The sequence below is a fragment of the Ahaetulla prasina genome, chromosome 3, assembly GCF_028640845.1.
Source record: "Ahaetulla prasina isolate Xishuangbanna chromosome 3, ASM2864084v1, whole genome shotgun sequence".
NCBI classification, from domain to species: Eukaryota; Metazoa; Chordata; class Lepidosauria; order Squamata; family Colubridae; genus Ahaetulla; species Ahaetulla prasina.
The window spans coordinates 223013148-223040977 of NC_080541.1; the positions used below are offsets into that span (position 1 = coordinate 223013148).

Sequence of the window (27830 nt, forward strand, 5' to 3'; positions counted from 1 at the left end):
GGAATGGAGGCCAAGGGGTGGAATTGAAAATAAAGTCCAACGTCTTGCTAATAACTCAAATAAATGAAGCCTGTCAGGACAGGATCTGTGTAAGAGATTTTCAATAATCCAAATGGAGAGTTGCTTATTATTGGAGCAAGAGAAAATAAAACAAAATAAAACTCGGTCCTGCAACCCAGAAATAAACTGGGAAAATCTCCCAAGGAAACATGATGTCTAAAAATAAAATTTTACATGGATCAAGGAAGAATTTGTGAGTAATCTGCATTCAGGGTTGGAAAGCTTTATTAAAGGCAGGGTGTTAATATGAAGAACGCTCAATATGACTTCTTAAAGGGTTCACTTATGGAGAGGTGATGAGGTTTATAAATACTGGAAATCCTCAGCTTAAAACCTAGGGCAGGTGAAAGAGTTAGTGTACCACATTTTTTACTTTTCCACATCACTTTGACTATGCTAGTATTTTGCAATGACAGCTGGTTTGGTGAAGGAGAGTAATATTTTTCAAATAATACAGAGAGAGAGACTCAATTTTTACGGAGGAAGCCATAGCCAGGAAAAAGGAGGCAGGAGAAGTAAATGGACCAAAATGTGTTCAGAAAGAAAACAACAGCTTTATTTGTAATTTCTTGGAGCAAAATTGGCACCCACCCCCAAGAAAAAAAATTGAGGAGGAGAATCTGCTGGATTTAGAGCCATCTGTGGACTGTAGTGGATTGTAGTGGATTACAGTGCAGTTGTGTATTGCATGAACACTGCTTTTTTTGAGGAGCAACGTGATAGAGGAATTAAAAAGACTGTCCAGAGTTTGAGGAAGATTTCAATTAAACCAGTGGTGAGTTGCTAGCGGTTCACCCCGGTTTGGGCGAATCACTAGTAGCTGTGGTGGGAGACTCCGCCCACCCATCCGGACATCATCAAATATGCTCTGCATATGCCACATATCACCCTCTACAATACTGATTACTTTTCCATTTTGCAGATTTCAAAATCTAGAGTGGAAAATGGAAAACATATAAAAAAGGAGGGAAAAAATGATAAGTGTAAAATGATAACATACCGAGCCAGTGTATGGCTGCTGTGAAAAAATTAAATTCCCTGCTTGAGATGATCCCAAAATAAACTGAAAATAAGTCTGCAATAGGGGCATGGGTTTTTTCTCCCAATTACTTTCACCACCCTCTAGAATAGTGTCTACTTTTCCAAGTTCCATATTTCAAAAATTAGAGTGGAAAATGGAAAGCATATAAAAAGGGAAGGAGAAAATGGTAAGTGGTGGGTTGATAGCCATCTCTCTACACATTTTTTAAACTCCGCAACTCTTAAGATGCTTGGACGTCAACTCCCAGAATTCCCCAACCAGCATGACTCGCTGGGGAATTCTGAGAATTGAAGTCCACACATCTGAAGTGTTGCTGAGTTTGAAAGACACTGCTGTAATAGGAAGGAAGTTTGAGGCTTTTTACAACAGAAAAAAGGGAAAAAATAGGAAGATGTGTGATGGGTTATAAAATTATCCCCCAAAATCCACATTTAAACTGCTAGTTTAGGAAAAAGGGATATTTTAAATGGAGCATCTGCAAGTTTGTTACTGTTGATCAAAAAACGTATGTGGATTGTAGACAATTTAGCTGAGGAGTCTTTGGAATTTGAAGATTTAGCTACAGACAATTGATCTCTACCTATAAATGGTTTTTCTGTGAATTCTCTTTTTCAATCCTCCTAAATATTTGGTAACGGAAAAGAATTTTTTGCAGATTCTTGGGTTTCCTTAAACTCTGGAAAATATTATAGGAAAATTTGTTTTGGAAAGAACAAGTATAATGTTCATATTGAAGGTTGTTATCACTAACTGTCTGTGGAGATTTCCTTTTCCTAAGAGCCAAAGGTAACCTCTATCTTAAATATATTATACCGCCCAATGTGAAGAACAACAGAATACATGTGGTCCTCACTTAATGATGCTAACTAGGAACAGAAACTCCATTGTTAAGTAACTCATAATTTAAAAACCATGTGACTATACACTTAGGGTTGCCAGTTATGGCAGCCCCAGTTCCTGTTTTTAAGTGAGGACTGTGTGGGTTATTAACAAAGGACCTTATGTGACCATAACTTCCAATTTCCTGCTGGCTTCCCCATTGACTTTGCTTGTTGGAAGCCTGACAAGCAAGGCTGTGAATCACAATTCCATGAAAATGGGATGCTGCAATGGTCAGAAGTGTTGCTGGTTGTTGAGTGCCTGAAACACAAACGTGGCTGCGTCAGACTTCCTGCTGGCTTCCCCATTGATTTTGCTTGTTGGAAGACAACAGGGAAAGCTGAAAATTAGGATCACATGACTTGAAACTGACAGAAGTGTGGGCCAATCACTGAGCTTCTGAAGCACAATTATGTGGCTGCAGAGGTATTGCGATGACCACAACTTTGAGCATCAGTCGTAAGAACCACTTTGTCGGTGCCATTGGCATGCATGAGTGGTCATGAAGCAAGAACTACCTGTATAGCATAGCACCACTGAATTTTCTGAAGCATCTCAATGCAATGAAAGAGCATCAGATATCTTAATCTGAAATCAGATTCAAAACAGTTCTAGCTGAAGCGATGGAATAATTCTGCAGTAGATACTACTATAAAGATCTTATTGCTTCTGCTGGCACTTCAAATATAGGTCCTTGGAGTGATTCTGATCAACAAGGAGTATCCCTCACAACGGCTATGCTAGGTGAATTCCAGCTGGACATGTGGCATTTAGTCTGAGCGTTGTATGAGAACATCTTCCCAGCCTCCGATATTTCTCCAGCTTCGCTTCCTAATTGTCTCATCTGGGCAGCAACAAGCGGTAAGTGATGAGGCATGACATACAGGAAGGTGGGTAAGAACCTGGATAAATATGTATAAATGGTCTGATGTCAGTCACCCAAATTTGCAGTTTTGTAATATGCTTCATGATCTTAGAAACTTCTTGTAGTTAAAGAGATTAGAAATGTCATTTGTGAAAGACTTTAAACAGCTGGAGAGATTTCAAGCAGCTTTTGAGGTTGCGGCTAGTTTTATGTAACAGAGAGAAGTTTCCAACCAGCCTGGTGGTATTTATCTCTGAAGTGTTCACAACTAAAGAATGACTGCTCAACAACAACTGAAAGGAATATTGTTGATTTAATCCATGTTCCCAGCATGTTTTTTCTAATACATGCTTGTTTCCAGCTACTTAGGTCTTTGCTTGAGTATTCAGCCATGGTGTCTTACTGGTTAAATATCTGTTGAAGCTGTTCTTGATTTGATTGGTTGATTATTCGGATTTTGTCATCTGTTGGCTTTGCTTGATTGTCCTTTGGGTCAGGGGTCTCCAACCTTGGCAACTTGAAGACTTTTGGACTTCAACTCCCAGAGTTCCAGAGCAAAGCTGTCTGAGAAGTCTGGGAGTTGAAGTCCACAAGTCTTCAAGTTGCCAAGGTTGGAGACCCCTGCTTTAGGTGGACCTAGGGCTTCTGAAGCTAAGAAGCAGTGAGGTCTTTGAACCAGGCATTTTGCAGAAGAGAAAGTATATAGCTGCTGGAGATGGCAACATCTCTACTTGTGAGTTGACCATGAATGGAAAGAGAGAAATAAGGCCAGTGCCTTCACAAGGCAGTGTGTTTTCCTCCTGATCTATTGATAAATGTCTATGGAGATTCTCAGTCATCCAGGTCATGGTTGTCCCAAAGGTGCTTTTTCAAGAGGCCACTGGACTTTCTGGTTTTTCTTTGAAGACGTTTCGCTTCTCATCCAAAAAGCTGCTTCAGCTCTCGCTGAAGAAGCTTCTTGGATGAGAAGCGAAACGTCTTCATAGAAAAACCAGAAAGTGTAGTTACCTCTTGAAGAAGCACCTTTGGGATGACCTATAGATAGTTTGTCTTTTTGTCCTTTTGTGTTTGAAGAAGTATAAAGGAAGATCTTCTGTCTTTCTCTCTCACATGCTTGTCTCTCTTCCAGATGTAGCTTAGGAAGAAACAAGGCTTAGCTTTTTATTTCAATATAATGAATGCCCACTAGAATTCACTGCTAGCTGGGCTAAGCCTATAAATCCATATCAGAACCGGGGTGACATGATAGCAGTGTTCCAATATTTGAAGGGCTGCCCCAAAGAAGAGGAGATCAACTTATTTTCCAAAGCAGCAGAAAGCAAGACAAGAAAGCAATGGATGGAAACTAACCAAGGAGAAAAGCAACCTAGAACTAAGAATTTCCTGGCAGTGAGAACAGTCAACCAGTCGAACAGCTTGCCTTCAAAAGTTGTAGCTGTTCCATCACAGGAGGCTTTTAAGAAGACACCCATTTGTCCAGAATGGAATAGGGTCTCCTGCTTGGACAGGAGGTTGGATTAGAAGACCTCCAAGATCCCAACTCTGATGTTCTATATTTTGCACCTGATCACTATGTTATGAATATTTTCATTTTTTCCAGTGGGATCCTCTGTTTCTTAAATACTCAATATTTTTTCAATCCTCTGCTTATCTTTTGGAACAGGTGTTCCCTCCGAGGCTCCAGCTGAATTCAAAGCTTCAAACTTTAGAGTCCATTATTCTGGGTCCAAAGTTGTTAACATGATTTGTAATCCTTGGTGTTTAAGAGATACATCCCTCAGATTTGGAAGAAAGGTGAAAGCTCAAAACATCTCCAGTATCTGATGCAGACAAACCCAGAGATTGAGAATGATGGTCTCTTTTGAAGTCAGCTGGCTTTTCTTGAAGGGAGAAGTAACTGCAAAGTGCATGCAGTTGTTTGAAACAGCCTGGGGAGTAAGAGATAAGTAAGAAAACATGAGTATTACTAACTGAAGTATGAAAGGTGTTTCTGGGCCTGCTTGTGCAACACAATGTGGGCATATTGCCAGACTCAACTAATGTGATGAAAAAAATGGAATATATTGGAGTAGAACTACTCAAGAGCATCTAATTTACTAGGACTAGGAGTTGCCACAAAGGAAAGGGAGTCAATTTTCCAAAGCACTTGAAGGCAGGACAAGAAGCAACAGATGGAAACTAATCAAGGAGAAAAGCAACCTAGAACTAAGGAGAAATTTCCTGTCATTGAGAACTGTTAATTAGTGAAACAGCTTGCTTTCAGAAGTTGTAGATACTCCATCACTGGAGGTTTTTAAGAAGAGATTGGGCAGCCATTTGTCTGAAATGGTAGGATCTTCTGCTTGAACGTGGGGTTGGACTAGAAGATCTCCAAGGTTCCTTCCAAGTATGTCATTCTGTTATTCAGCTTTGATGGGTAGCAACATATGGGCAATCTGATCTAGGATTAAAATCTAAATATTGTAAAGTATGGTCTAGACAGTACTTCAACCTGAGGCCATCTGAGAAAACCATAGCTGTGGACTAAGTGGGAAGTAAATAACCCACATGCTGCAATTTGCCAACACAAATCATCTCCATATTGTCACCCAGAAAATAACATGGATGAATCCACCAGGAATCAAGCTTAATTTGAAGGTTTCTGAGAAGGTGGAAATCTTTAGTTTGACTTTGGCTGATATCGAAAGGCTAAATAGGATTAGATATTTTGGACACTTTGATATGACACAATCAAGAAATCCCAGATCTGCAAACTAAAAAGGAAAGCTGAAAAAAATATCCCAGGAGGCTATAACAAACCAGCCCGTTTGTGACGTAGAGAAAACTACATGGACATGTCCATTAAGTCATTAAGGATCAAGATTCGCTTGTGGGAGTCTTGACTTTCTTACTTTTCCCCTAAAAACAAAGCTCAGGCTGAAGAAAGACCATCATTGGATATGCCGGTCATTACTTTTGCTATTTAAACACTGACTATCAATACCATAAAAATTTCTTCCTTCCTTTCTTTTTTTTTTAAGAAAAAGAGATAGGTACATGGCTTAAGGAAAGACCAGCTGCTCAGAACTGAGTCTTACAATCCAAGTAGCACTGTTAAGGACTGATGTCTTTTATAAGCCACAATGACATCAACATGGTGATACAGGAATCTTGATACGCCATCAATGAAGTGATGATGTCCGTCGCATCGCTGGTTGTTAGAAGTGCATCAGTTGAGTCATTTGATCCCTGGGTCACCATTTGTCCCATCTATGGACACCAATGCTCTTGGCCCTGCTCCAGAAAACATTCCGCAACCCGTCCTTCCTTCTTTCACCCACAGATTGTCCTCTCACTCAAGCAGCACCTAAATGAGGTCATCTTTTTTTCTCCTTTGCTCCATTCTCTTGATGGTGGCCATATTTGGTAGCAAGGATTCTTTGGTGTCTTCTGAGTTGACCTTCCAAGCCACTGACCTGGCAGCAAAGAAAATCAGACGAACTATTAATAGATGGGAAGCAATCTATTAATCACTATTAATCGGAAGCAATCGCTATTAATTGGAAGCAATGAACATGGCAGCCATTCTTAATTAGTGTCCTTCAAAGAGGCTAGACCAGGGATGTCAAACTCCGGCCCGTGGATCAGTTGCATCACGGGCTGGCCATGCTGACCCCCGGTTGTGATGTGTCACGTGACGACGTGAGTTTGACACCCCTGTGCTAGACTGTTGCCACAACGGCCTGCCTGATAGTATGATGGAAAGTGCAGTTTAAGATACCCAAAAAGTAAAAGATTAAGGAAGGCTGCAGTAGAGATGACCTGATGGATTAATTTTGATGACTAGAGTCCCACATATATAATGTTTTATGTCATTGTGATTTAGAAAATCATCGTTGGCAATGTTTTTGCTAAGTCCAAATCATATGGTGCACAAAGCCAGTAAGATAAAATACCATTCATAAAAAATGTTTACCAACTTTATGTATTAAATTTATAGGCTGCCCGTCTCCTTGATAGAGCAACTCTGGGCTGCTTATAGAAACTTCAGATTCCATAAGAGGTTTTGGATATCCCTCACAGATGGAACAACAATCCCTTACAAATGTCAAGGACTTTGAAACAGAAGGTGATATAACCCAGATCTCCCCACCCAGGTACCTGTTTCCGAAGAGAAAAGATAATTTGTTCAAGTTCCTTCACTAAAGATCTGAGGTCTTCTGGGTTCAAAGGTGATTCCTCCATCCTAACAAGAAGGGAATAAAAGCAAGACTAGAAATTTGCTGAAGTGCATGGGTGCGTGTAAGTGAGAGAGAGAGTGTGTGTTTATGTGGGAGTTTCAGGTAAACTTAGGGGAGAGAGAGCACTTAGCAATAGCACATAGACTTATCTACCACTTCACAGTGCTTTACAGCCCTCTCTAAGCAGTTTTACAGAGTCAGCCTCTTGCCCCGAACAATCTGGGTCCTCATGTTACCGACCTCGGAAGGACGGAAGGCTGAGTCAGCCTTGAGCCTGGTGAGATTCAATCTGCCAAACTGCTGGCAGTCGGTGATCAGCAGAAGTAGCCTGCAGTACTGCACTCTAACCACTGCGCCACCGCAGCTCTTGATCCTGCTTAGCGCAACCAAATGAGCATTAGGTGGAAGCAAAAGGTTGAAGAAAATGCTAACCCCTTGCAATTTTAATCTTATTTTTAGATTTTTATCCCTTGTGTGTCTAATCACAGTTGGTCAATAATTCTCTTCTATTCCTATTCCTATTCTATTCTACCCATCTTTCTTATTTTTATAAATAGCTCAAGGCAGCCAACATTCATAATACTACTTCCCCATTCTATTTTCCCTACAAAAAATAGAGGTGGGTTGGATTGAGAGACAAGGACTGGCCCAAAGTCACCCAGCTGGCTTTCATGCCTAAAGTGGGACTAGAACTCACAGTCTCCTGGTTACTAGCCTGGTGCCTTAACTACTAAATCAATAGGGCCATGGTGGCCCAGGCTGTAAGATAGCTTGTTATTAAAACACAGCTGCCTGCAATTACTGCAGGTTCTAGTCCCACCAGGCCCAAGGTTGACTCAGCCTTCCATCCTTTATAAGGTAGATAAAATGAGGACCCAGATTGTTGGAGGGGCAATAAGTTGACTTTGTAAATATACAAATAGAATGAGACTATTGCCTTACACACTGTAAGCCGCCCTGAGTCTTCGGAGAAGGGCGGGATATAAATGTAAATAAATAAATAAATAAATAATAAAAATAACCACTAGACCATACTGCAGTCATGTGGAAGTTCTCAAACCTCATCTGGTAGCCTTAGCCCAATGTTTCTCAACTGGCTACTTCATCTGAGTGGGGAATTCTGAGAGTTGACGTCCACACACAATGTAGCTCAAGTTATCAAGAAAGATACCTTGGTTCTCCTAAGGTGGCCTTGGATGGATTTTCTTCTGGATAGCTGAAGTTGGATGATCTTTTGCTTCGGAACTGCTGCGAGAGAGCCCTTAATTGACCTCTTGTGTTGCAATCTAGGGCAAGAAGAAGAATTGGACAACTTTTGAAAAAACTCATAAATGCCCATATCTGTCATCTTAGCTTTCTTCGTTCTTCCTGCACGTAGAAGATATATAGGGGAAGCAGCTAAATGGGTTTTATATAAAAGCATGCTGTATGTTCACTTCTCTTCCCAAAATCGTCAGCAACACCCCTTATGCATTTTTTGTTGGACAAAACGCATAAGAAACGATCACATATTAGATATCTGAAAGGACTACATCTAAGCATCAATGGAGCAAGATTTATGTTCTCCAAGACATTCTCTTATTTAAGATACTAGTGAGGCCACACTTGGAATACTACATCCATTTCTGGTCACCTTAATACAGTGATGGGTAACCTTTTTGTCGTTGCGTGCCAACAGTGTATGCGCCCGCACCCATAATGCAATGAAAGTGTGACCCCCTCCGCCCCCCTGCCCCCAACGCATGTGCCTGCGCCTGCCCCCCACGCGCCCCCACCCCATGCATGCATGCACGGACATCCCCCCCACGCTCCCCACCCCCGTGCATGTGCCCCTGCACATTTGCAGCAGAGACCCAAAAATCAGCTGGCCGGTGGGAGGTGCGCGCGCGTGCAGGGCGGAGCTGAGCTGGGGCAACGGCTCGCATGCCATCAGAGAGGGTGCTGCGTGCCACCTCTGGCACATGTGCCATAGGTCCACCATCACGGCCTCAGTGAGGTGCTTCTGCTGAGTCTCCTTCTTGGCTAGATCAATTTGAACTGAGTAGCTGTTTTGCCAACTCTTTCTCGTGGTGGCTGCTTAGCTCCAACAACTGCTTCCTGTTGGGGCCCTAAGGAGCCCAAGCAGGGAAGCGAGGAGTGGCTGGGAGAGAAGAGGCGAGTAGAGGCCGCCGAGGCACCCCTCGATGTGCATGATGTCAAGTTGACCATGCCCACTCAGTCACATGAACATCCAGCCATTCCCACCCAGCTGGTCATTAGGCAGATCGTATTAGTGGTCTGCGGGATTTAAAATTATGAATTTAGTGGTTGCTGAGATCCGAAAGGTTAATGACAACCGGTTCTATGCAATCTTTGAAAAGACATGCCTCAAAAACATCATTCTTGGGAGACAGCTGAATTTAAATTCATCAGATGATTCACCTCCATGAGTCCCAAAGAATGAAGTTTCTTAACATGCAGGTATCAACTCGTCTTTTTATGCAAGGACTATATCACGCTACCTACGTCTAAGGTCATTATAGGTGAATTCTCACTTCTTCTTTTATCATTCCCTTTCTCCACCTTTCAATAACAACTTTATGGATGGGTGGGTCTGTGGTTCATACACAAGCAGACAGAGATCCCCACAGATTTTTCCTTAGGATTATACACCAGGAATGTTTTCCCTAAGGCAGGGGGTCTGCAAACTTGGCTCTTTAAGACTTGTGGACTTCAACTTCCAGAGTTCCTCAGCCAGCTTTGCTGGCTGAAGAACTCTGGGAGTTGAAGTCCATAAGTCTTAAAAGAGCCAAGTTTGCAGACCCCTGCCCTAAGGCAATGGGGGTGAAGTGGGTGGAAGATGAAGGAGAAAGGAAAAGTTGATTATCAATCAATTTTTTATTATGGTCACAGACCAGAGGTGATTATGAATGGACTCCATCTCCTAAGAATGAACATAAATGAACATCAAGATCATCCAGAAACAGCTGCTGGTTTGATGGAAATCAGACCTAAAATCCTAAATTATTCTTCTACTGCAACCCATGTTCACCACCTTCTAAAATTATATTTAGAATAGAATATTTGTAACTCAGGGTTGAGTTACAAACCAGGAATTGAATTGCACTCAGAAACACAATAGAAGAGAATATGTACAACTTGGGATTCAGCTGGTCTCCGAGCTTTGTTGTTTTTTTACAGACATTTCATTACCCAACTAAGTAACATCATCAGTGCTAGACAAGTCTGTAACAGCCACTATGTAGGAGAGACAACTCAGAAGACTAGCAGGATGCATCCATGAACACCAATTGGCCATCCGAAGACATGATGGAAGCTGAAAAAGGAAACAAAAAGGCCAAAACACCTCCTCACCAGCAATCAACAGCCAGATAAGCAAAGATTAACACCAAGATACACCAACAATCACGCAATAAACGATACCCCAATCAAAAAATTACCAGCAGAAATAATCAAACAGTAAACAACAGTCTAATCAAGGAACCACCAAGACAAAAACAGTATTCCCAGCAACACTGACAAGGCAAGTATATATACAGGGAATAAACCTCACCCCACCCCTTTCCAGCTCTGATGATGTTACTTAGTTGGGTCATGAAACGCCTGCAAGAAAGCAATCAAACTCAGCACCAAGTATTCCACAATTCAACTCTGAGGTATAGATACAGGCAGTCCTCGACTTTAGTGACCGTTCAAAGTTACAATGGCATTGAAAAATGTGACTTATGACCGTTTTTCACATTTACAACCACTGCAGCATCCCCAGGATCAAAAATTCAGATGCTTGGCATGTGGGTTGTTATTTATGAGAGTTGCAGTGCCACAGGATTATGGGATCAGCTTTTGCGACCTCCTGACAAGCAAGATCAATGGGGAATCCAGATTCACTTAACAACCGTGTGACCAATTTAACGACCGTAACGATTCACTTAACCACTCTGGCAAGAAAAGTCGTAAAATGGGGCAAACTCACTGAAACGTTTCACTTAGCAACATAAATTTGGGGGCCAATTGTGGTCGTAACTCGAGGACTACCTCTATCCTCCTTTACTGGGTTTGAGTGCAATTCCATTCTTGTTTTTTTTTTCTTACGAAGTCCATGGCTTAGCTACTATATATCATCAGGTCTTTCTTCTCTATGTGCAGGCCATCGCTTCCATCCTCTGGATAAACATATTTTCCCACTTTTAAGAGATCAAGGGCAGGGCGGGCCCCAGAAACAATGGATTTTGGTAACGGATTTATTTATTTATTTATTTAATTAATTAATTAGATTTTTATACCGCCCTTCTCCCAAGGGACCCAGGGCGGTTTACAGCCAGATAAAACAAACGACAATATAAATACAAGATAAAATACTATTTAAAAAACTTATTCAATTTGGCTCTAATTAAGATAAATTTAAAACAATAAAACCCATTAAAAATTAAAACTATATAAAATCTAAAATCCTATGCCAGTCCTGCACGAATGAACAAATATGTTTTCAGCTCGCAGCGAAAGATTCGAAGGTCAGGAAGTTGGCGAAGTCCTGTGGGAAGTTCATTCCAGAGGGTAGGAGCCCCCACAGAGAAGGCCCTTCCCCTGGGGGCCGCCAGCCGGCATTGCTTGGCGGACGGCACCCTGAGGAGTCCCTCTCTATGAGAGTGCACGGGTCGGTGAGAGGCGATCGGTAGCAGTAGGCGGTCCCACAGATAACCCGGCCCTAAGCCATGGAACGCTTTAAAGGTAGTAACCAGCACCTTGAAGTGCACCCGAAAGACCACAGGTAGCCAGTGCAGCCTGCGATCTTATTTATTTATTTATTTATTATTCATATTTGTATACCGCCCTATCTCCCGAAGGACTCAGGGCGGTTCACAGGCACATAAAACATTTATATACAAGTTAAGATAATCATTAAAAAACTTATTCTAATGCCAGATTATTAAAAATATAAATATAAATATTAAAACCAATTTAAAACCCCTAGAAATTTAAAATCTAAGCCAGTCCTGCACAGATGAATAGATGTGTCTTGAGCTCGCGACGGAAGGTTCGGAGGTCCGGAAGTTGACGGAGTCCTGGGGGGAGTTCGTTCCAGAGGGTGGGAGCCCCACAGAGAAGGCCCTTCCTGGGGCCGCCAGCCGGCATTGCTTGGCGGACGGCACCTGAGGAGTCCTCTCTGTGAAAGCGCACGGGTCGGTGAGAGGTATTTGGTAGCAGTAGGCGGTCCCGTAAATAACCCGGCCCTATGCCATGGAGCGCTTTGAAGGTGGTTACCAGAACCTTGAAGCGCACCCGGAAGGCCACAGGTAGCCAGTGCAGTCTGCGCAGGATTGGTGTCATACGGGAGCCACGAGGGGCTCCCTCTATAACCCGCGCAGCCGCATTCTGAACTAACTGCAGCCTCCGGATGCCCTTCAAGGGGAGCCCCATGTAGAGAGCATTGCAGTAATCCAGGTGAGACGTCACGAGGGCGTGAGTGACCATGCATAGGGCATCCCGGTCTAGAAAGGGGCGCAACTGGCGCACCAGGCGGACCTGGTAAAAAGCTCTCCTGGAGACGGCCGTCAAATGATCTTCAAAAGACAACCGTTCATCCAGGAGGACGCCCAAGTTGCGCACCCCTTCCATCGGGGCCGATGACTCGCCCCCAACAGTCAGCCGAGGACTCAGCTGACTGTACCGGGATGCCGGCATCCACAGCCACTCTGTCTTGGAGGGATTGAGCTTGAGCCTGTTTCTCCCCATCCAGACCCGTACGGCCTCCAAGCACCGGGACAACACTTGATAACCGTTGGGGTGGCCCGGTGTGAAAATACAGCTGGGTGTCATCAGCGTACAGCTGGTACCTCACACGAAGCCACTGATGATCTCACCCAGCGGCTTCATATAGATGTTGAACAAAGGCGAGAGGATCGACCCTGCGGCACCCACAAGTGAGGCGCCTGGGGCCGACCTCTGCCCCTGTCAACACCGTCTGCGACCGATCGGAGAGATGGGAGGAGAACCACCGATAAGCGGTGCCTCCACTCCCAATCCCCCAACCGGCGCAGCAGGATACCATAGTCGATGGTATCAAAGCCGCTGAGAGGTCTAATAGGACCAGGGCAGAGGAACATCCCTATCCTGGCCTCAGAGATCATCCTGCGACCAAAGCCGTCTCAGTGCTGTAACGGGCGGAAGCGGACTGGAGCAGGTCTAGATAGACAGTTTCATCCAGGTGTAAGAAACTGATATGCCACCATACTCTCTACAACCTTCGCCAGCGAAGGTTGGAGACCGACGATAATTACCTAAAACAGCGGGTCAGGAAGGCTTCTTGAGGAGGGTCTCACCACCGCCTCTTTCAAGGCGGCGGAAGACTCCCTCCACCAAGGAAGCGCTCGTAATTGCCTGGAGCCAGCCTCGTGTCACCTCCTGAGTGGCCAGCACCAACCAGGAGGGGCACGGGTCCAGTAAACACGTGGTGGCATTCAACCTACCCAACAACCTGTCCATGTCCTCGGGAGCCACAGGGTCAAACTCATCCCGTAAAATGTCACCAAGACCACCCTCAGCCGTCTCACCCGCGTCACCGCAATTTTGGTCCAGACCATCCCGAAGCTGAACGATTTTATCGTATAGATAACCGTTTTTGTTATGCCCTGCCAACATTCCGCAACCGTCATCAGCGGTTCACCTCTCTTTGAGCTATTTTATTCCATCAGTGACGGAGAGGTGGTTGGCTTGGACAATTTGTTACAGCAGCAGAGCGGCATGTGGGGCCATTTTGGGTCCAGAGGATAATCTGCCGACGTAGGGATGGAGACATGGACGGCGTACATCTTGACGGCTAAGGATGGACATTTTGCCACGACTTTTGGGCCTATTTCTCCATGAGATATTCATTTGCCGATCTACTACGACTGCGAGGTTCCCCCGCCTCGCAGGAATGGCCCTCCAAGCTATCGAGGGCTTACCTTATGAAGGGTCTTGGGACCCAGAGAGGTGGCATGCGGCTAAGAAGAATTTGTGGGGTTTTAAATAGTTTTTAAATAAGGGTTTTTAAGGGGAGGATTTGACGGGTGGGGGAGGACCCGTCGGGAGGATCCAGCCCCTGTGCTAGTTCGCGACATTACGCCATCTTGTCTGAAGGCAGGGGAGGCGTTCCAGGTTTAGAGGGCTGTTCGATCTATGCGGTAAGTGGAGAGGCAGATATGGCGGGGGAGGGGCCGTGTCGAGTTATGGGGGCACGTGCTCGAGTTTGAGAGCGATCACGTGCTCCGGCCCCTCAGTCCCTACCCGTTCCTCGGGTGGCCATGATCCTCAGAGCTTGGACCTTGGCTGATGTTATGTAATGCCGGTCCGTGGTTAATAAGGCTCCCTGATTTGTGACCTTATTCAGGGGAGGTCCGCGGACCTCATGGGCATTACGGAGACCTGGTTGGGCCCTGAGGGGGGGGTCCCCCTTGTTGAGATGTGCCCTCCAGGCTTCCGAGCATTTCATCAGCCGAGAGTCCAAGGTAGGGGTGGGGGGGTGGCGGTTGTTATTAAGGAAGATCTAGAGCCGAGGGAGACCACTGTTCCTCAGATTGCTGGCTGCGAATCCCTCTGTGTGCGCTGGGGCTATAGGAATCAGTTGGGCTTGGTGATCGCGTACCTGGCTCCTTGCTGCGTGACCACAGCCCTGCCCGAGCTGTTGGAGGTACTGGCTGCTGTGGCGGTTGAGACCCCCAAACTTATAGTTATGGGGGATTTCAACTTGCCATCGGCTGGCCTGTCATCAACGGCAGCTCGGGAGTTCAGGCTTCCATGACGGCCTTGGACCTGATTCGAGTAAATGATGGCCCCTCGCACACAGGGGAGGCATGCTAGATATGATTTTATCTCTGGACAGTGGTTAAATGATCTGGTATTAGATGATTTAGTAACAGAACCAATGTCATGGTCGGATCATTTCTCCTTCGCCTAGACTTCCGAACCGCTATTCACCACCGCGGGAGGCGGAACCTATCGGTGGTTCCGTCCCAGGCGCCTGATGGACCCTGAGAGGTTCCAGGCGGAGCTTGGGCCATTCCTGAGGATCTGGCCCACGGCACGACTGAGGAACTGGTCGTGGCCTGGGAGCAGGCCGCGGCCGGGGCCCTGGACCGTGTCGCGCCTTTGCGGCCTCTGACCCGGCGTAGATCTCGTCCGGCCCCTTGGTTCTCCGAGGGGCTGAGGGAGATGAAACGCCGGAGAAGATGCCTAGAGAGCACCTGGAGGTCCAGTCGCTCCGAAGTTGATCGGACACTAGTGAGGACCTTTACTAGGACCTACCTAGTGGCAATGAGGGAAGCGAGGCGCTCCTACGCCTCCACCCTCATTGCGTCGGCAGATAATCGCCCGGCCGCCCTGTTTCGGGTGACCCGCTCTCTCCTACATCAGGAGGTGCGGGATGACCCTTTGCAGGGATGAGCCGAGGAGTTTAGTGGTTATCTATACGATAAAATCGCTCAGCTGAGGGACGGTCTGGACCGAATTTGGGATGATCCAAGCGAGGGAGAGGAGGCACGTCTTGTTGAGCACATTTGGGATGAGTTTGACCCTGTGGCTCCGAGGCGTGGACAGGTTGTTGGGGAGGCTTCACGGCACGACATGTTTACTGGACCCGTGCCCTTCCTGGCTGGTACTGGCCACTCAGGCGGTGACACGAGGCTGGCTCAGAGGATTATCAACGCTTCTTTGTTGGATGGGGTTTTCCTGCCGCCTTGAAAGAGGCGGTGGTGAGACCCTCCTTAAAGCCCTCTTTGGACCCAGCTATTTTGGCTAATTATCGTCAGTCTCCAACCTTCGCTTTGTTGCGAAGGTTGTAGAGAGTGCCGTGGCGCGACAGCTGCCCCAACACCTGGATGAAGATGTCTATCTAGACCCGTTCCAGTCCGGCTTCCGACCGGATACAGCACGGAGACAGCTTTGGTCGCATTGGTGGATGATCTCTGGAGGGCCAGGGACAAGGGATATTCCTCTGCCCTGGTCCTATTAGACCTCTCAGCGGCGTTCGATACCATCGATCATGGTATCCTGCTGCGCCGGTTGGAAGGATTGGGAGTGGGAGGCACCGTATATCGGTGGTTCTCCTCCTATCTCTCCGACCGGTCGTAGCAGGTGTTGACAGGAGGGCAGGGGTGGGCCGCGAGGGGCCTCACTTGTGGGGTCCCTCAGGGGTCGATTCTCTCGCCCTGCTGTTCAACATCTACATGAAGCCGCTGGGTGAGATCATCAGTGGTTTGGGGTGAGATACCAGCAATGCGCTGATGACACTCAGCTGTACTTTTCACCCGGACCACCCCAATGAAGCTGTTGAAGTGCTGTCCCGGTGTTTGGAGGCTGTACGGGTCTGGATGGGAGAAACAGGCTCAAGCTTAATCCCTCCAAGGCGGAGTGGCTGTGGATGCGGCACCCGATTCAGTCAGCTGCAGCTCCGGCTGGCTGTTGGAGGCGAGTTACTGGCCCCAAAGGATAGGGTGCGCAACTTGGGTGTCCTTCTGGATGATCGGCTGTCGTTTGAAGATCATTTGACGGCCGTCTCCAGGAGGGCCTTCCACCAGGTTCGCCTGGTTCGGCAGTTGCGCCCCTTCCTTGATCGGGATGCCTTATGCACGGTCACTCATCGCTCGTTACCTCTCGCTTGGATTACTGTAATGCTCTCTACATGGGGCTCCCCCTGAAGTGCGCTCGGAGGCTTCAGTTAGTCCAGAATGCAGCTGCGCGGGTGATAGAGGGAGCTACACGTAGCTCCCATGTAACACCGCTCCTGCGCAGACTGCACTGGCTGCCTGTGGCCTCTCGGGTGCACTTTAAGGTGTTGGTTATGACCTTTAAAGCGCTCCATGGCTTAGGACCTGGGTACTTACGGGACCGCCTGCTGTTACCATATGCCTCCCACCGCCCCGTACGCTCCCACAGAGGGGGACTTCTCCGGATGCCGTCCGCCAAACAATGTCGGCTGCCGGGCCCCAGGAAGGGCCTTCTCTGTGGGGCTCCACACTCTGGAGCAGGCTTCCCCGGGCTTACGCCAAATTCCTGACCTTCGGACATTTCGTCGCGAACTCAAGACTCACCTTTTTATCCGCGCGGGGCTGGCTTAAATTGGGATTTTAAATTTTAAATTTATTAATTTTAAATGGGGTTTTAGTAGAGTAAATTTTAATCATTGGGCTAATTTAAATAAGTTTTTTAAAATTGGATTTTAAATTTGTATATTGTATTGCTGGTTTTTATTATGCCTGTACACCGCCCTGAGTCCTTCGGGAGAAGGGCGGTATAAAAATAAAATAAAATAAAATAAATAAAAAATAAATAAACTCCTCAGCACGTCCCTGCAACGGGTCATCCCGCTCCCCCTGGTGTAGGAGGGAGCGAGTCACCCGAAACAGGGCGGCTGGGCGATTATCTGCCGATGCAATGAGGGAGGAGGCGTAGCTACGCCTCGCTTCCCTCAATGCCACTAGGTAAGCCCTAGTATAGGACTTCACTAGTGTCCGATCAGCTTCCGAACGGCTGGACCTCCAGGAACTCTCTAGGCGTCTTCTCCGGCGCTTCATCCCTCTCAGCTCCTCGGAGAACCAAGGAGCCGGTTGGGACCTGCGCTAGGTCAGAGGCCGCAAAGGCACGACACGGTCTAAGGCCCCCGCCGCGGCCCGTTCCCAGGCCGCAACAAGTTCCTCAGCCGAGCCGCGAGCCAGACCCTCATTCTTTGTGTTAACAATCTCTGTCCCTGTATCCCCCAAACTAATTGGGGAATAAAATGTCTGCAAGAAAGCAACCAAACTCACAGAACACCAAGAAACCCATAGTCCTCCCCCTCCTCACAAACCCCACTCCCTTGCCCTGATGATATTACCTAGTTGGGTAATGAAAGGTCTACAAGAAAATAACCAAACTCAAAGAGCACCCGAGACCCCACAAAATTAGTTTTAAAAAAAAGGTTTTAGCTTGATAAGAGCGTCTTGTCAGTTTTGGAAGACAATTTTCTTTTTGCTTCTTAACTGCCACATATTTTAGCTGGGGAAGTTGGGAGGGGGTTGTTGTTGGAGCAATAGAAAGTTAGTCATAACAACATTCCGTATTCAAGGACTTTTGCCTGCGTCTGATGTAGACTGCCTGAAGACTGTATCCAATTGAGTGTGAAGAGTTGATTGGACAATGTGATGAACTTGTGGGTGTGGGGCAGGGCTGTGAACTGTCAACTAGGTGTGGAAAACCTGGAAGCTTTCAGTTTCGGGTTTTCCCAGCTGTGCCAACATGACATCTCTAATAAATTGGAACTTTGAGGAACCTCAAGCCTCAGAGCTTTATTTCATTGGGGATGTTCCTTGGAACCCTGACATTAACCCAAAACTGAAAGCTTCCAGGTTTTCCACACCCAGTTGACAGTTCACAGCCCTGCCCTTCTAAGTGAGGAAAGGCCTTTTTTTGACCTATTCCAGCAAAGTGTCACTTTGCTGGGATTTCTTCACCTTCACAGCAGTCTTTCCACAAGCGCAGATCCACCTGGGGGATTTCACTGCAGTCCACCATGCCTTGAGGGTAGGAGGCCACCTGGAAGACATCCTTCTGGAGATGCTGGATGTGGTCGCTGTTGTCACAGATGATGCGGGCCAGGGACCCTTGCTTGATTTGTGTGAGCTGGGCTGAAGTGAACACATCTGGGTTTTCATACCAAAACCTAATAGAGAGAAGCAAAAAAGGTGAGGCTATGGAACATCTGGAGAAGTCAAAAGAGGGAGTGTTCTGTCTCCTTCCCCACTTCAGACCCACGAGCTGGCCTTCAGCCAGTGGATTCACAGCTCTTATCAGTCCTGGCAGAGAAATCGCAGCTGCCTGCCAAAGTTCAAACAAATGACTCAGGTAGCAAGACTTTCAGCTCTTTTTGAAACGGTTCAGCTAAACTTTTGCTTCCCGTGGAGTGAGAGCAGTCCCAAAGCTCCTTATATTTCCTGTGGGGTGGGGCTCCTGCCCCACCCTTCCTTTTGATGACGCCGCCTCTCTAATCTTCTGAAGCGTGGGTCAAGCCAAGCTTGATTATTATTATTATCAGCTGGGTCTGAAGGCGTAGCCTGGGGAAGGGAGGAATCAGGGGATGACGGCCTCATTACGTCCTCTGACTGGTCTGGTTCTGGCTCCTGGAGCCGAGCCACAGGAATCGGTGCTCCTGAGGTAAGCCTTACAGGCCCTTCCCCCTCACTCCCTGAGTCACTTTCGGGCATGGGGCCAGGTTCGGGGGCTGGAGTCACAACAGGGAGATTTAATTATGGTCTGAAAGGAACATCATTTTTCCTCTCTTTAGATGTGTCCCAAAGGTGCTTTTTTTCCAAGGGGCAACTGGACTTTCTGGTTTTTGGTTTTTGTGGGGGGCAATAGGCTGACTCTGAAAACTGCTTAGGGAGGGCTGTAAAAGCACTATGGGGTGGTATATAAGTCTAAGTGCTGTTGCTATATCTCGGCAACAACAGATGGGAACTCATCAACTAAGAGATGACTAATGTAAAAACATGCTCTTTGCCATGACTGGTGAGCCTTGATTAAAATAACAGATTTTCCCAAGAAAATGGGAAAAAGGCTAATCTGCTGAAAGGGGTTTAACAATAAATAAAATCACCAAATACTGTGTTTTGTTTATAACTGGATTGAAAGCCCTTTTCGAGGAGACTATTATCCTGAAAAGTAAGATATAAATAGTATGACCAATAATAAATTATGATAAATCATGTCAACAGCAAATTGCTTGGATGAAAGGATGAAGAGCAAACTTCTCCAACCTGGCAGCCTCCAAATGTATTGTGGGATGTCAACTCATCCCTGGAAGCTTTCAAGAAGAGACTGGACTGCCATCTGTGAGAAATGGTGTAGGGTCTCCTGCTTCGGCAGGGCGGGGGGTTGGACTAGATGACCTACAAGGTCCCTTCCAACTCTTTTAATCTGTTAACTAGCGTGATCTTCCTGGCAAAGTTGATGGGGACTGACATATCTGCTGGCTGCAAGACTGAAGAAGCTGGCAGAGAGACTTGTTTCTGAGGAAAAATTGGGATTTACCTGTCTCCATCTCGGAGTCTTCTGAACTGGGTCACCAATAAGCACATGAGAGTTGGTCCTACTCTGGTTCCTGGGATAAGATCTTCTACCATCAAGGCTGGAAAGAGGTCGATATTCTTTGTAATTCCATATAAGCTGCAGGAGCGGAGAGGAAATGGATTAAGAGACGTGGACAGTGGTGGGATTCCAAATCTTTTCCTACTGGTTCTATGAGAGTGCGTTTTGCGCACGCATGTGCGTGCCTAACCTGCGCTTTGCGCATGTCCACAGCATTCAAAGACCGCCCTTGGTGTCAGTGCTGGTGAACTAAGCTGTTGTTTAGCTTAGCTGAGGGATGGCAATCTGCTCTGCTGCGTGAATCAAGGGTAAAAAAGAAGGGAATATAGGCAGGGGAGGGAGGGCCGGGCCAGCCAGAGGTGGTATTTGCCGGTTCTCTGAACTACTCAAAATTTCCACTACCAGTTCGCCCAAACTGACCTGAACTGGCTGAATACCACCTCTGGATGTGGAGCAGATTGATTCAGTGGAGAACAGCAAAGATTTTCATGAGGGTGAAATTTTTATCTTTCAAGGTGGGACAAAGGGAAGGTTTCAGCTTTTAGAAGTGGCAACGGATAAACCTAGCACTATATTGGACAGATATTCTTGCCTATGATATTAGACTGGGAGACTGACATTGGAGAAGCATTGACCCAACAAGTTGAATGGAGAAGGAGGGAGTTGGAGATAGAGAGGGAGGAGGAGAAGGAGAAGGAGAAGAAAGGATGTGGAGACACAGAGTGAGAAGGAGAAGGAAGGGAGAGGGAGATAGGAGAGGGAGAAGAGAGGAGATAGAGACAGAGTGATAAAGGAGAAGGAAGGGAGATGGAGATAGCAAGAGAGGAGAAGGAAGGAGAGGGAGATAAAAAGGAGAGGGAGACTGTGAGAAAGACAAAGGAGATGGAGATAGAGAGGAGAGGAGATAGGAGAAGGAGAGGAGATGGAGACACAGAGGAAGGAGGAGGAGGAGAAAGAAGGAGATAGAGGTGAAAGTGAAGGAGAAAGAGAAGGAAGGAGAGGAGGAGAGGAGAAGAGGAGATGGAGACACAGTAATAAAGGAGAAGGAAGGGAGATGGAGATAAAGAAGATAGGGAAACTGTGAGAAAGACAAAGGAAATGGAGAGGAGAGGAGAGGAGAAAGGAGTTGGAGACACAGAGGAAGGAGGAGGAGAAAGAAGGAGATAAAGGTGAAGGAAAAGGAAGAAAGAGGAGATAGGAGAAGGAGAGGAGATGGAGACCCAGTGATAAAGGAGAAGAAAGAGATGGAGACACAGTGAGAAGTAGAAAGAGAAAGAAGGAGATGGAGATAAAGAGGAGAGGAGACTGTGAGAAAGACAAAGAAGAGGAGATAGAGAGGAGAGGAGAGGATAAGAAAGGAGTTGGAAACAGGAAGGAGGAGGAGAAAGAAGGAGATAGAGGTGAAAGTGAAGGAGAAAGAGAAGGAAGGAGAGGAGGAGAGGAGAAGAGAGGAGATGGAGACACAGTAATAAAGGAGAAGGAAGGAGATGGAGATAAAGAAGATAGGGAAACTGTGAGAAAGACAAAGGAAATGGAGAGGAGAGGAGAGGAGAAAGGAGTTGGAGACACAGAGGAAGGAGGAGGAGAAAGAAGGAGATAAAGGTGAAGGAAAAGGAAGAAAGAGGGAGATAGGAGAAGGAGAAGAGAGGAGAGGAGATGGAGACCCAGTGATAAAGGAGAAGAAAGAGAGATGGAGACACAGTGAGAAGTAGAAAGAGAAAGAAGGGAGATGGAGATAAAGAGGAGAGGGAGACTGTGAGAAAGACAAAGAAGAGGGAAATAGAGAGGAGGGAAGAGGGAGAAGAAAGGAGATGGAGACACAGAGGAAGAAGGAGAAGGAGAAAGAAGGGAGATAGAGGAGAAGGAGAAGGACGGGAGATGGAGACTCCTCTAGCATCCATTGTCCATGCTCCCATACCTCCTGAGTTTCTCCCTGATCTCCAGATTTTTAATTTCATTCCTGAGGTCATCAAACTCCTGAGCAGAGGTGAGGTTGCAGAAGACCCTGAAGTCATTATAAGGCGGGATGCCGTGATCGCGCCCCCTCTGGATATTGATAGCTGCCAGGTCGAGGGAGACTGAGTGCACCATTGAAAACAGTTTCTCGGTCAGCTCCATATTGAGGAGTTCAGAAGGCACCCGCATTTTCCCAGGCACCCCAAAAAGCCCACGCAGAAGGGGATCAATGCCACCCTCCTGGATGATCCTGAACGGGGAGAAGAACGCCTTGTGAAGCGGGACATGGCCTTGCTGGATGGGCTTGAAAGTTTCATTCAGCCGGTAGAGTTGCGGATGGATGAGGGTGTGGCCGAAGCGAAAAGCCGCGGTGGCAAAAACGTTCAGGATTCCGGCATTGGTGGTAGGCTCATAGCCTTTGTAGTCTCCCATGACCTTCATCCCAGCTTCTCCAAGGATCTTGGGAAGCCAGTGGGAGTAGGTGATGTGCTGCATCAGGGCCCCCACAATCTTCCGAGCCTCGTGATAGATGGTGTCCCCATCCCAGTGAGGGTTCAAAGACCGGAGCTCGGCTGCCATCCGGTTATGCTCACGGAACCACAAGGTGTGCATGGAAGTCAATCCCAGTTGCTCGTTGGCCCGGTGATCTCCGGCCAAGAAACATGGCACCGGACTTTCGCTTTCATCCCGCATGCACTCAGTCGGTGGCCCGATGGCGAAAGGCAGGAGGGGTTTTCCTGAACTCGGAACCACCTGGCCTGACTTCAGAAGCCCCTTCTGGTTACTGAGATTCCGCAGTTCGAGGGACTCCTGTTCGGTGCTGCCGTAGACGTTGGAGGCGTCGATGAAGGAGGTGAGGTGGTTGATCTGCTCCCGGGGGTAGACGGAGTTCAACAGCAGGGAGGTCATCCCGCTGCCACACACAGGGCTGGAGCGAACAAAGAACATGCACTGTCCACGGCGTACCCGGGGGTCATTCTTGGGGATCATAATGGAGAAGCAAGGGGGATCGTTGGTGCACACTTGACTGCATGACGCTCCGTCCGAGAAACGTGCCATGCTGATCGCCGCCACCGTCTGGTCCAAGTCGTGGTCCAGAAACTGCCCCCACTGCATAAGCATGTGAGTGAAGTGGTCATCCAGGGTAACGGTCTCCGTGCCAATCAGGGCGGTCGATACCAAGCGAGGCAGAGGAAGGGGGAGATCCCTGGAATCTTCCGCCAAGGAGAAACCCCGTGGGAGGTTGAAGCCGTTTTGGTAAGCGGGCTTCAGCAGTCGTTGGAAGGCCGTGAGGGATGCGCCCCACATGGGGTGCTGGAGGTTATTGCAAGACCCATCGTGGGTCCTGTACTTCTTATGGAAGCAGATGTCGGAGCAGTTGGGGGTGCGGCGGTGAGCAGAGCAGCCCGATAAGTTGGCAATCATGTTCAGGTAGTGTGGGGAAACTAGGTCGTTGTAGCGATAGCCTGCAAGACAAGGTTAGGGTTAGAATTAGAATCAGAGTGGATGAACTGCATTTGTTTGTTTGTTTGTTTCCTGCCTTTATTATTTTTACAAATAACTCAAGGTGGTGAAGAGAGATAACACACCTCCTTCTTCCTATTGTCCCCACAACAACAACCCCATGAGATGAATTGGACTGGGGGAGAAGGACTGGCCCAAAGTCATTTTACTTTCAAGGCGGGACTAGAACTCACCATCTTTTTGTGATTGGCCCAAAGTCACCTAGCTGGCTTTCAAGGCGGGACTAGAACTCACCATCTCTTTGTGATTGGCCCAAAGTCACCTAGCTGGCTTTCAAGGCGGGACTAGAACTCACCATCTCTTTGTGATTGGCCCAAAGTCACCTAGCTGGCTTTCATGGCTAAGGCGGGATATGAACTCACGGCCTCCCACTTTCTAGCCTTCTACATTCTGCAATCTGCTTAATTTTACTGCCAAGACCAGCATTGTTCCTTATCTCGCAAGGGGGGTGGGGTGGGGAGACGACATTAATGAAAAGGGTATTTCTAAAGAATTTCTCAGACTCATTAAGTCTTTCAGTGAGTTGAGGTGTTTCTTCCCAGCTTCTGGGCTGTGTGAGTTTATGAGACGCTACCACCTTTTTTCTGATTGCTTATGTCTATTCCTGAGGTATAATTTATCAATTTATGACCACAATTGAGCCCAAAATTTTTCTGGCTAAGCAAGACAGTTGCTAAGTGAGCTTTGTTCCATTCTACAACCTTTCCAGCCATTTAGCACTGTTCAAACAGTTACTAAATGAATGTGTTGTGACCCAGGCTCAAGTAGGTAGTAGGAAACTCAGTCCGTGAAAAAACAAACAAACTTTATTCAAACAGCTGAGAATTACTTCATTCCCAGCGTAGTTCAACTAAATTAAAGCAAATTCCTCCCAAATCAAATTCCTCAGTCCTATCACCAAGCTTGGTCCAATTAGGCAAACTGCCAAAGGCCTTTCTTGGAAAACGTTCAGAAGGCACAAAAATAAATGCAAGACGTAGACGAAGCAGAAGACGAAGCTGTCAACGTTGTTTTCCGGCAAAGCCCAAATGCCGTTGCTGGTCTGTTTTAAGCCTTATGGGAGGGGCCAATCATCTCTTGGCCCTACTCCCGAGTTGTCCTTTTTGTTTGAGCTGCTCTTGCCTTCTGGCAGCTCTTCTCATGTGTGCATTAGGAACAGGCTCCTCCTGTTCCTCTGCCTCACTACTGTCAGTCTCTGGAGGCTCTGGAGTCTGCACCTCACTTCCCGATGGCCCTGGCTTCACCTCAGCCTCATCGCTGTCCAACTCCGTTGCCAGCTCTGCAGGCTGCTGGCGGACCACAACACAAGTGTCTAGGAGTTCGGAACACAGCCATTCAATATTAAATGTGTTGTGTCTGTGCCCCCCGAGCCGGGCCCCCTGCCAGAAAGTGACTCGAAAAGTGAGGGGGAAGGGCCATCAGGACTTACCTCTGGAGCACCGGCTCCTCTGGCTCAGCTCCAGGAGCCAGAAGCAGGCCAGGTGGATGAGATAATGAGGCCTCCGTCCCCTGACTCTCCCCCCCAAGGCCATGCCTCCAGACCTGGCTGATGGCAATCAGGCCTGGCTAGATTCCAGGATTCAGAGAGGTGGCTACATCAAAGGAAGGGGTGGGGCAGGCCTAGAGAGTGCTGAGTCACGGAGCCACACCCCACAGAGTATAAAAGCAGCCCTGGCTGCTCTTCTGCTCCGTGACGAGCAAAAATTGAGCTGAACTCTTTGACTCGTGGAGAATTGAGCTGAACATTCAGCCTGGATTGCTGACTTTCTGGTTGCCCGGCAACCCCAAGATAAGGGATACTTTGGCAGGCAGCTGCAGATTCCCTGCCAGGACTGATAGCAGCCATGAACTCAATTACTGGCTCATTTAGCCAGCTCGCTTGGCTGAGGCCGGGAGGGGACAGAACAAAATGATATCATTTATCTTTTTTTAAAATGGCTTTCCAGATTTCATCATGGGAAAATTTAACAGCCTAAGACTCCAATGAAAGGGGCCTAGAGTATAGGAGATGCCCACTAAATTTTGCTGGAAGCTCTGGTGCTCCTGCTAAACCACGTAGCAAGAAAAAACTAAATCTGTTCCCCCCCCAGAATATAATCTTAAAACTGAAAAAAAAAACCAGGGGCAATATTCCACATTATACCTGTTCCATTCATGTCCACGAATAATCCTTGCTGAACGTGATCCTGAATGAGCTGCAAGGTTCTTTCGAAGATTTCTCCAGCCCGAGCAGTCTCGATGGTATAGGGGTCCCGTGGATATCTGAAAAGGGCCAGCAATTCGTTCGGTGTTTTGGGTCTCCTGTTTGGGAGGGACAGAATGTGATTCTTTTAGTGGCTCTCATATCTTCCAAACTTCAATTTCTGCATTGTAATATTTTTTTCCCCAATTAAAGTCCCGACTGGTTGGCTGTTATCAATAAAAGAGAATATTTGCAGTTCAGTGTTTAACTTTGGGCTCCTTGGTGCTCTCTGAACTTGGTTTTTTTCTTGCAGATGTTTCATTACCCAGCTAGGTAACTTCATCAGTGCTGGAAGGGGGTAGCGTTTGCAGAGATGAGAAGGAGGAAGAGGAGGAGGAGGACGATGACTGCGGTGTCCTTGGTGCTCTCTGAGCTTGGTTATTTGCTTGCAGACATTTCATTACCCAACTAGGTAACATCTTCAGTGCTAGAAGGGACTGTAACAGCCATTAGGTAGGACAGGCAGGCAGAAGACTAACAGAACACATTGGTGAACACCAACTAGCAGTCAGAAGACATGATGAAAACAGATTAATTGCACAACACATGGACAGACGTAACTGGGAAACTGTGAGCAACCTAGATCAAATCAAGTCCAAAAATGTTATGAGAATTCCCTGGAAGCCTGGCACACTGACCAATCAACCATCAACAGACACATAGAGATAAACAACCTCTATATACTTTTCAAAAAAGGCAATCAAAAAAACCCCAAAAAGAAATAAAAAGACCAGAATATCTCCTTGCTAGCAATCAACATCCAGATGAACAGAGAACACCTGTTGTGACTCCAGCCCCCGAACCTGGCCCCATGCCCGAAAGTGACTCCGAGAGTGAGGGGGAAGGGCCTGTAAGGCTTACCTCAGGAGCACCAATTCCTGTGGCTCGGCTCCAGGAGCCAGAACCAGACCAGTCGGAGGACGTAATGTGGTTGTCATCCCAATTCCTCCCTTCCTCAGGCTACGCCTTCAGACCCAGCTGACAATAATAATAATCAAGCTTGGATTGACCCGCACTTCAGAAGATTAGAGAGGCGGCGTCATCACCCCACAGGATATATAAGGAGCTTGGGGACTGCTCTCACTCCACGGGATATATAAGGAGCCCCACCCCACAGGATATATAAGGAGCTTTGGGACTGTTCTCACTCCATGGGAAGCAAAAGTTTAGCTGAACCGTTTCAAAAAGAGCTGAAAGTCTTGCTATGTGAGTCATTTGTTTGAACTTTGGCAGGCAGCTGCGATTTCTCTGCCAGGACTGATAATAGCCGTGAATCCACTGGCTGAAGGCCAGCTCGTTAATCCGAAGTGGGGAAAGAGACAGAGCAACACCATGATTTAATACTAGACGAACAAACAGTATACAATTCTACAATCAAGAAACTACCAACTCAAACAAACAAAGACAGCCTAATCAAGGAACCACCAAGAACACTCCCTCCAACACTGACAGGGCAAGCTAGTTGTATATAAACAGAGACCAAACTCCATACCCTTGAAGCCCTGATGATGTTATCTAGTTGGGTGATGAAATGTCTGCAAGAAAACAACCAAGCTCAGGGACCACCAATGACTCCACGGTTGATTGTTACCTGTTGCATCCAGCTGATGTTCAGCGTGGCAACAAATCTCATTCAATCTGAACGAAATTCCCGATAGTCTTACTTGCTGAACAGTTCGGTGCGTGTCGAATTGATGGCGAAGTCCACACTGCTGATGGCTTCCTGGATGGAGGTGGCTACAAAGGTATCACCGCTCCTTCCGACGTTCGTGGCTTTGTTTTCCCGGTGAGAAAAAGAAAAGAATAAGACCATAATTAGTTTAATGGATTCATGAAAATTATGGAAGGGCTCATTTGACTAGGTCTTCAAACTTGGCAGCTTTAAGACGTCTGGACTTCAACTCCCAGAATTCTCTAGCCAGATATGCTGATGTTCTTGAGCAG

General features: G+C 46.9%; 1 protein-coding gene and 1 long non-coding RNA gene across 2 annotated transcripts in view; one reads left to right on the plus strand and one right to left on the minus strand.

The window, feature by feature from the left end:
• Nucleotides 1-3816: 3816 nt before the first annotated feature.
• Nucleotides 3817-27830, minus strand: part of LOC131194476 (peroxidasin homolog) — a 117658-nt gene continuing 93644 nt past the window's right edge. The window contains exons 15-22 of the mRNA XM_058175522.1: nucleotides 27551-27659; nucleotides 25788-25945; nucleotides 22083-23586; nucleotides 20108-20242; nucleotides 18532-18740; nucleotides 8238-8352; nucleotides 6987-7071; nucleotides 3817-6301 (exon numbers count right to left, since the gene is read on the minus strand). Of these exons, the coding sequence (XP_058031505.1) occupies nucleotides 6203-6301; nucleotides 6987-7071; nucleotides 8238-8352; nucleotides 18532-18740; nucleotides 20108-20242; nucleotides 22083-23586; nucleotides 25788-25945; nucleotides 27551-27659 (2414 nt within the window). The 3' untranslated portion in view covers nucleotides 3817-6202. The remainder of the gene's footprint in view (nucleotides 6302-6986; nucleotides 7072-8237; nucleotides 8353-18531; nucleotides 18741-20107; nucleotides 20243-22082; nucleotides 23587-25787; nucleotides 25946-27550; nucleotides 27660-27830) is intronic.
• Nucleotides 18598-27830, plus strand: part of LOC131194479 (uncharacterized) — a 44298-nt gene continuing 35065 nt past the window's right edge. The window contains exon 1 of the long non-coding RNA XR_009154196.1: nucleotides 18598-18762. This is a non-coding gene — a long non-coding RNA (uncharacterized LOC131194479). The remainder of the gene's footprint in view (nucleotides 18763-27830) is intronic.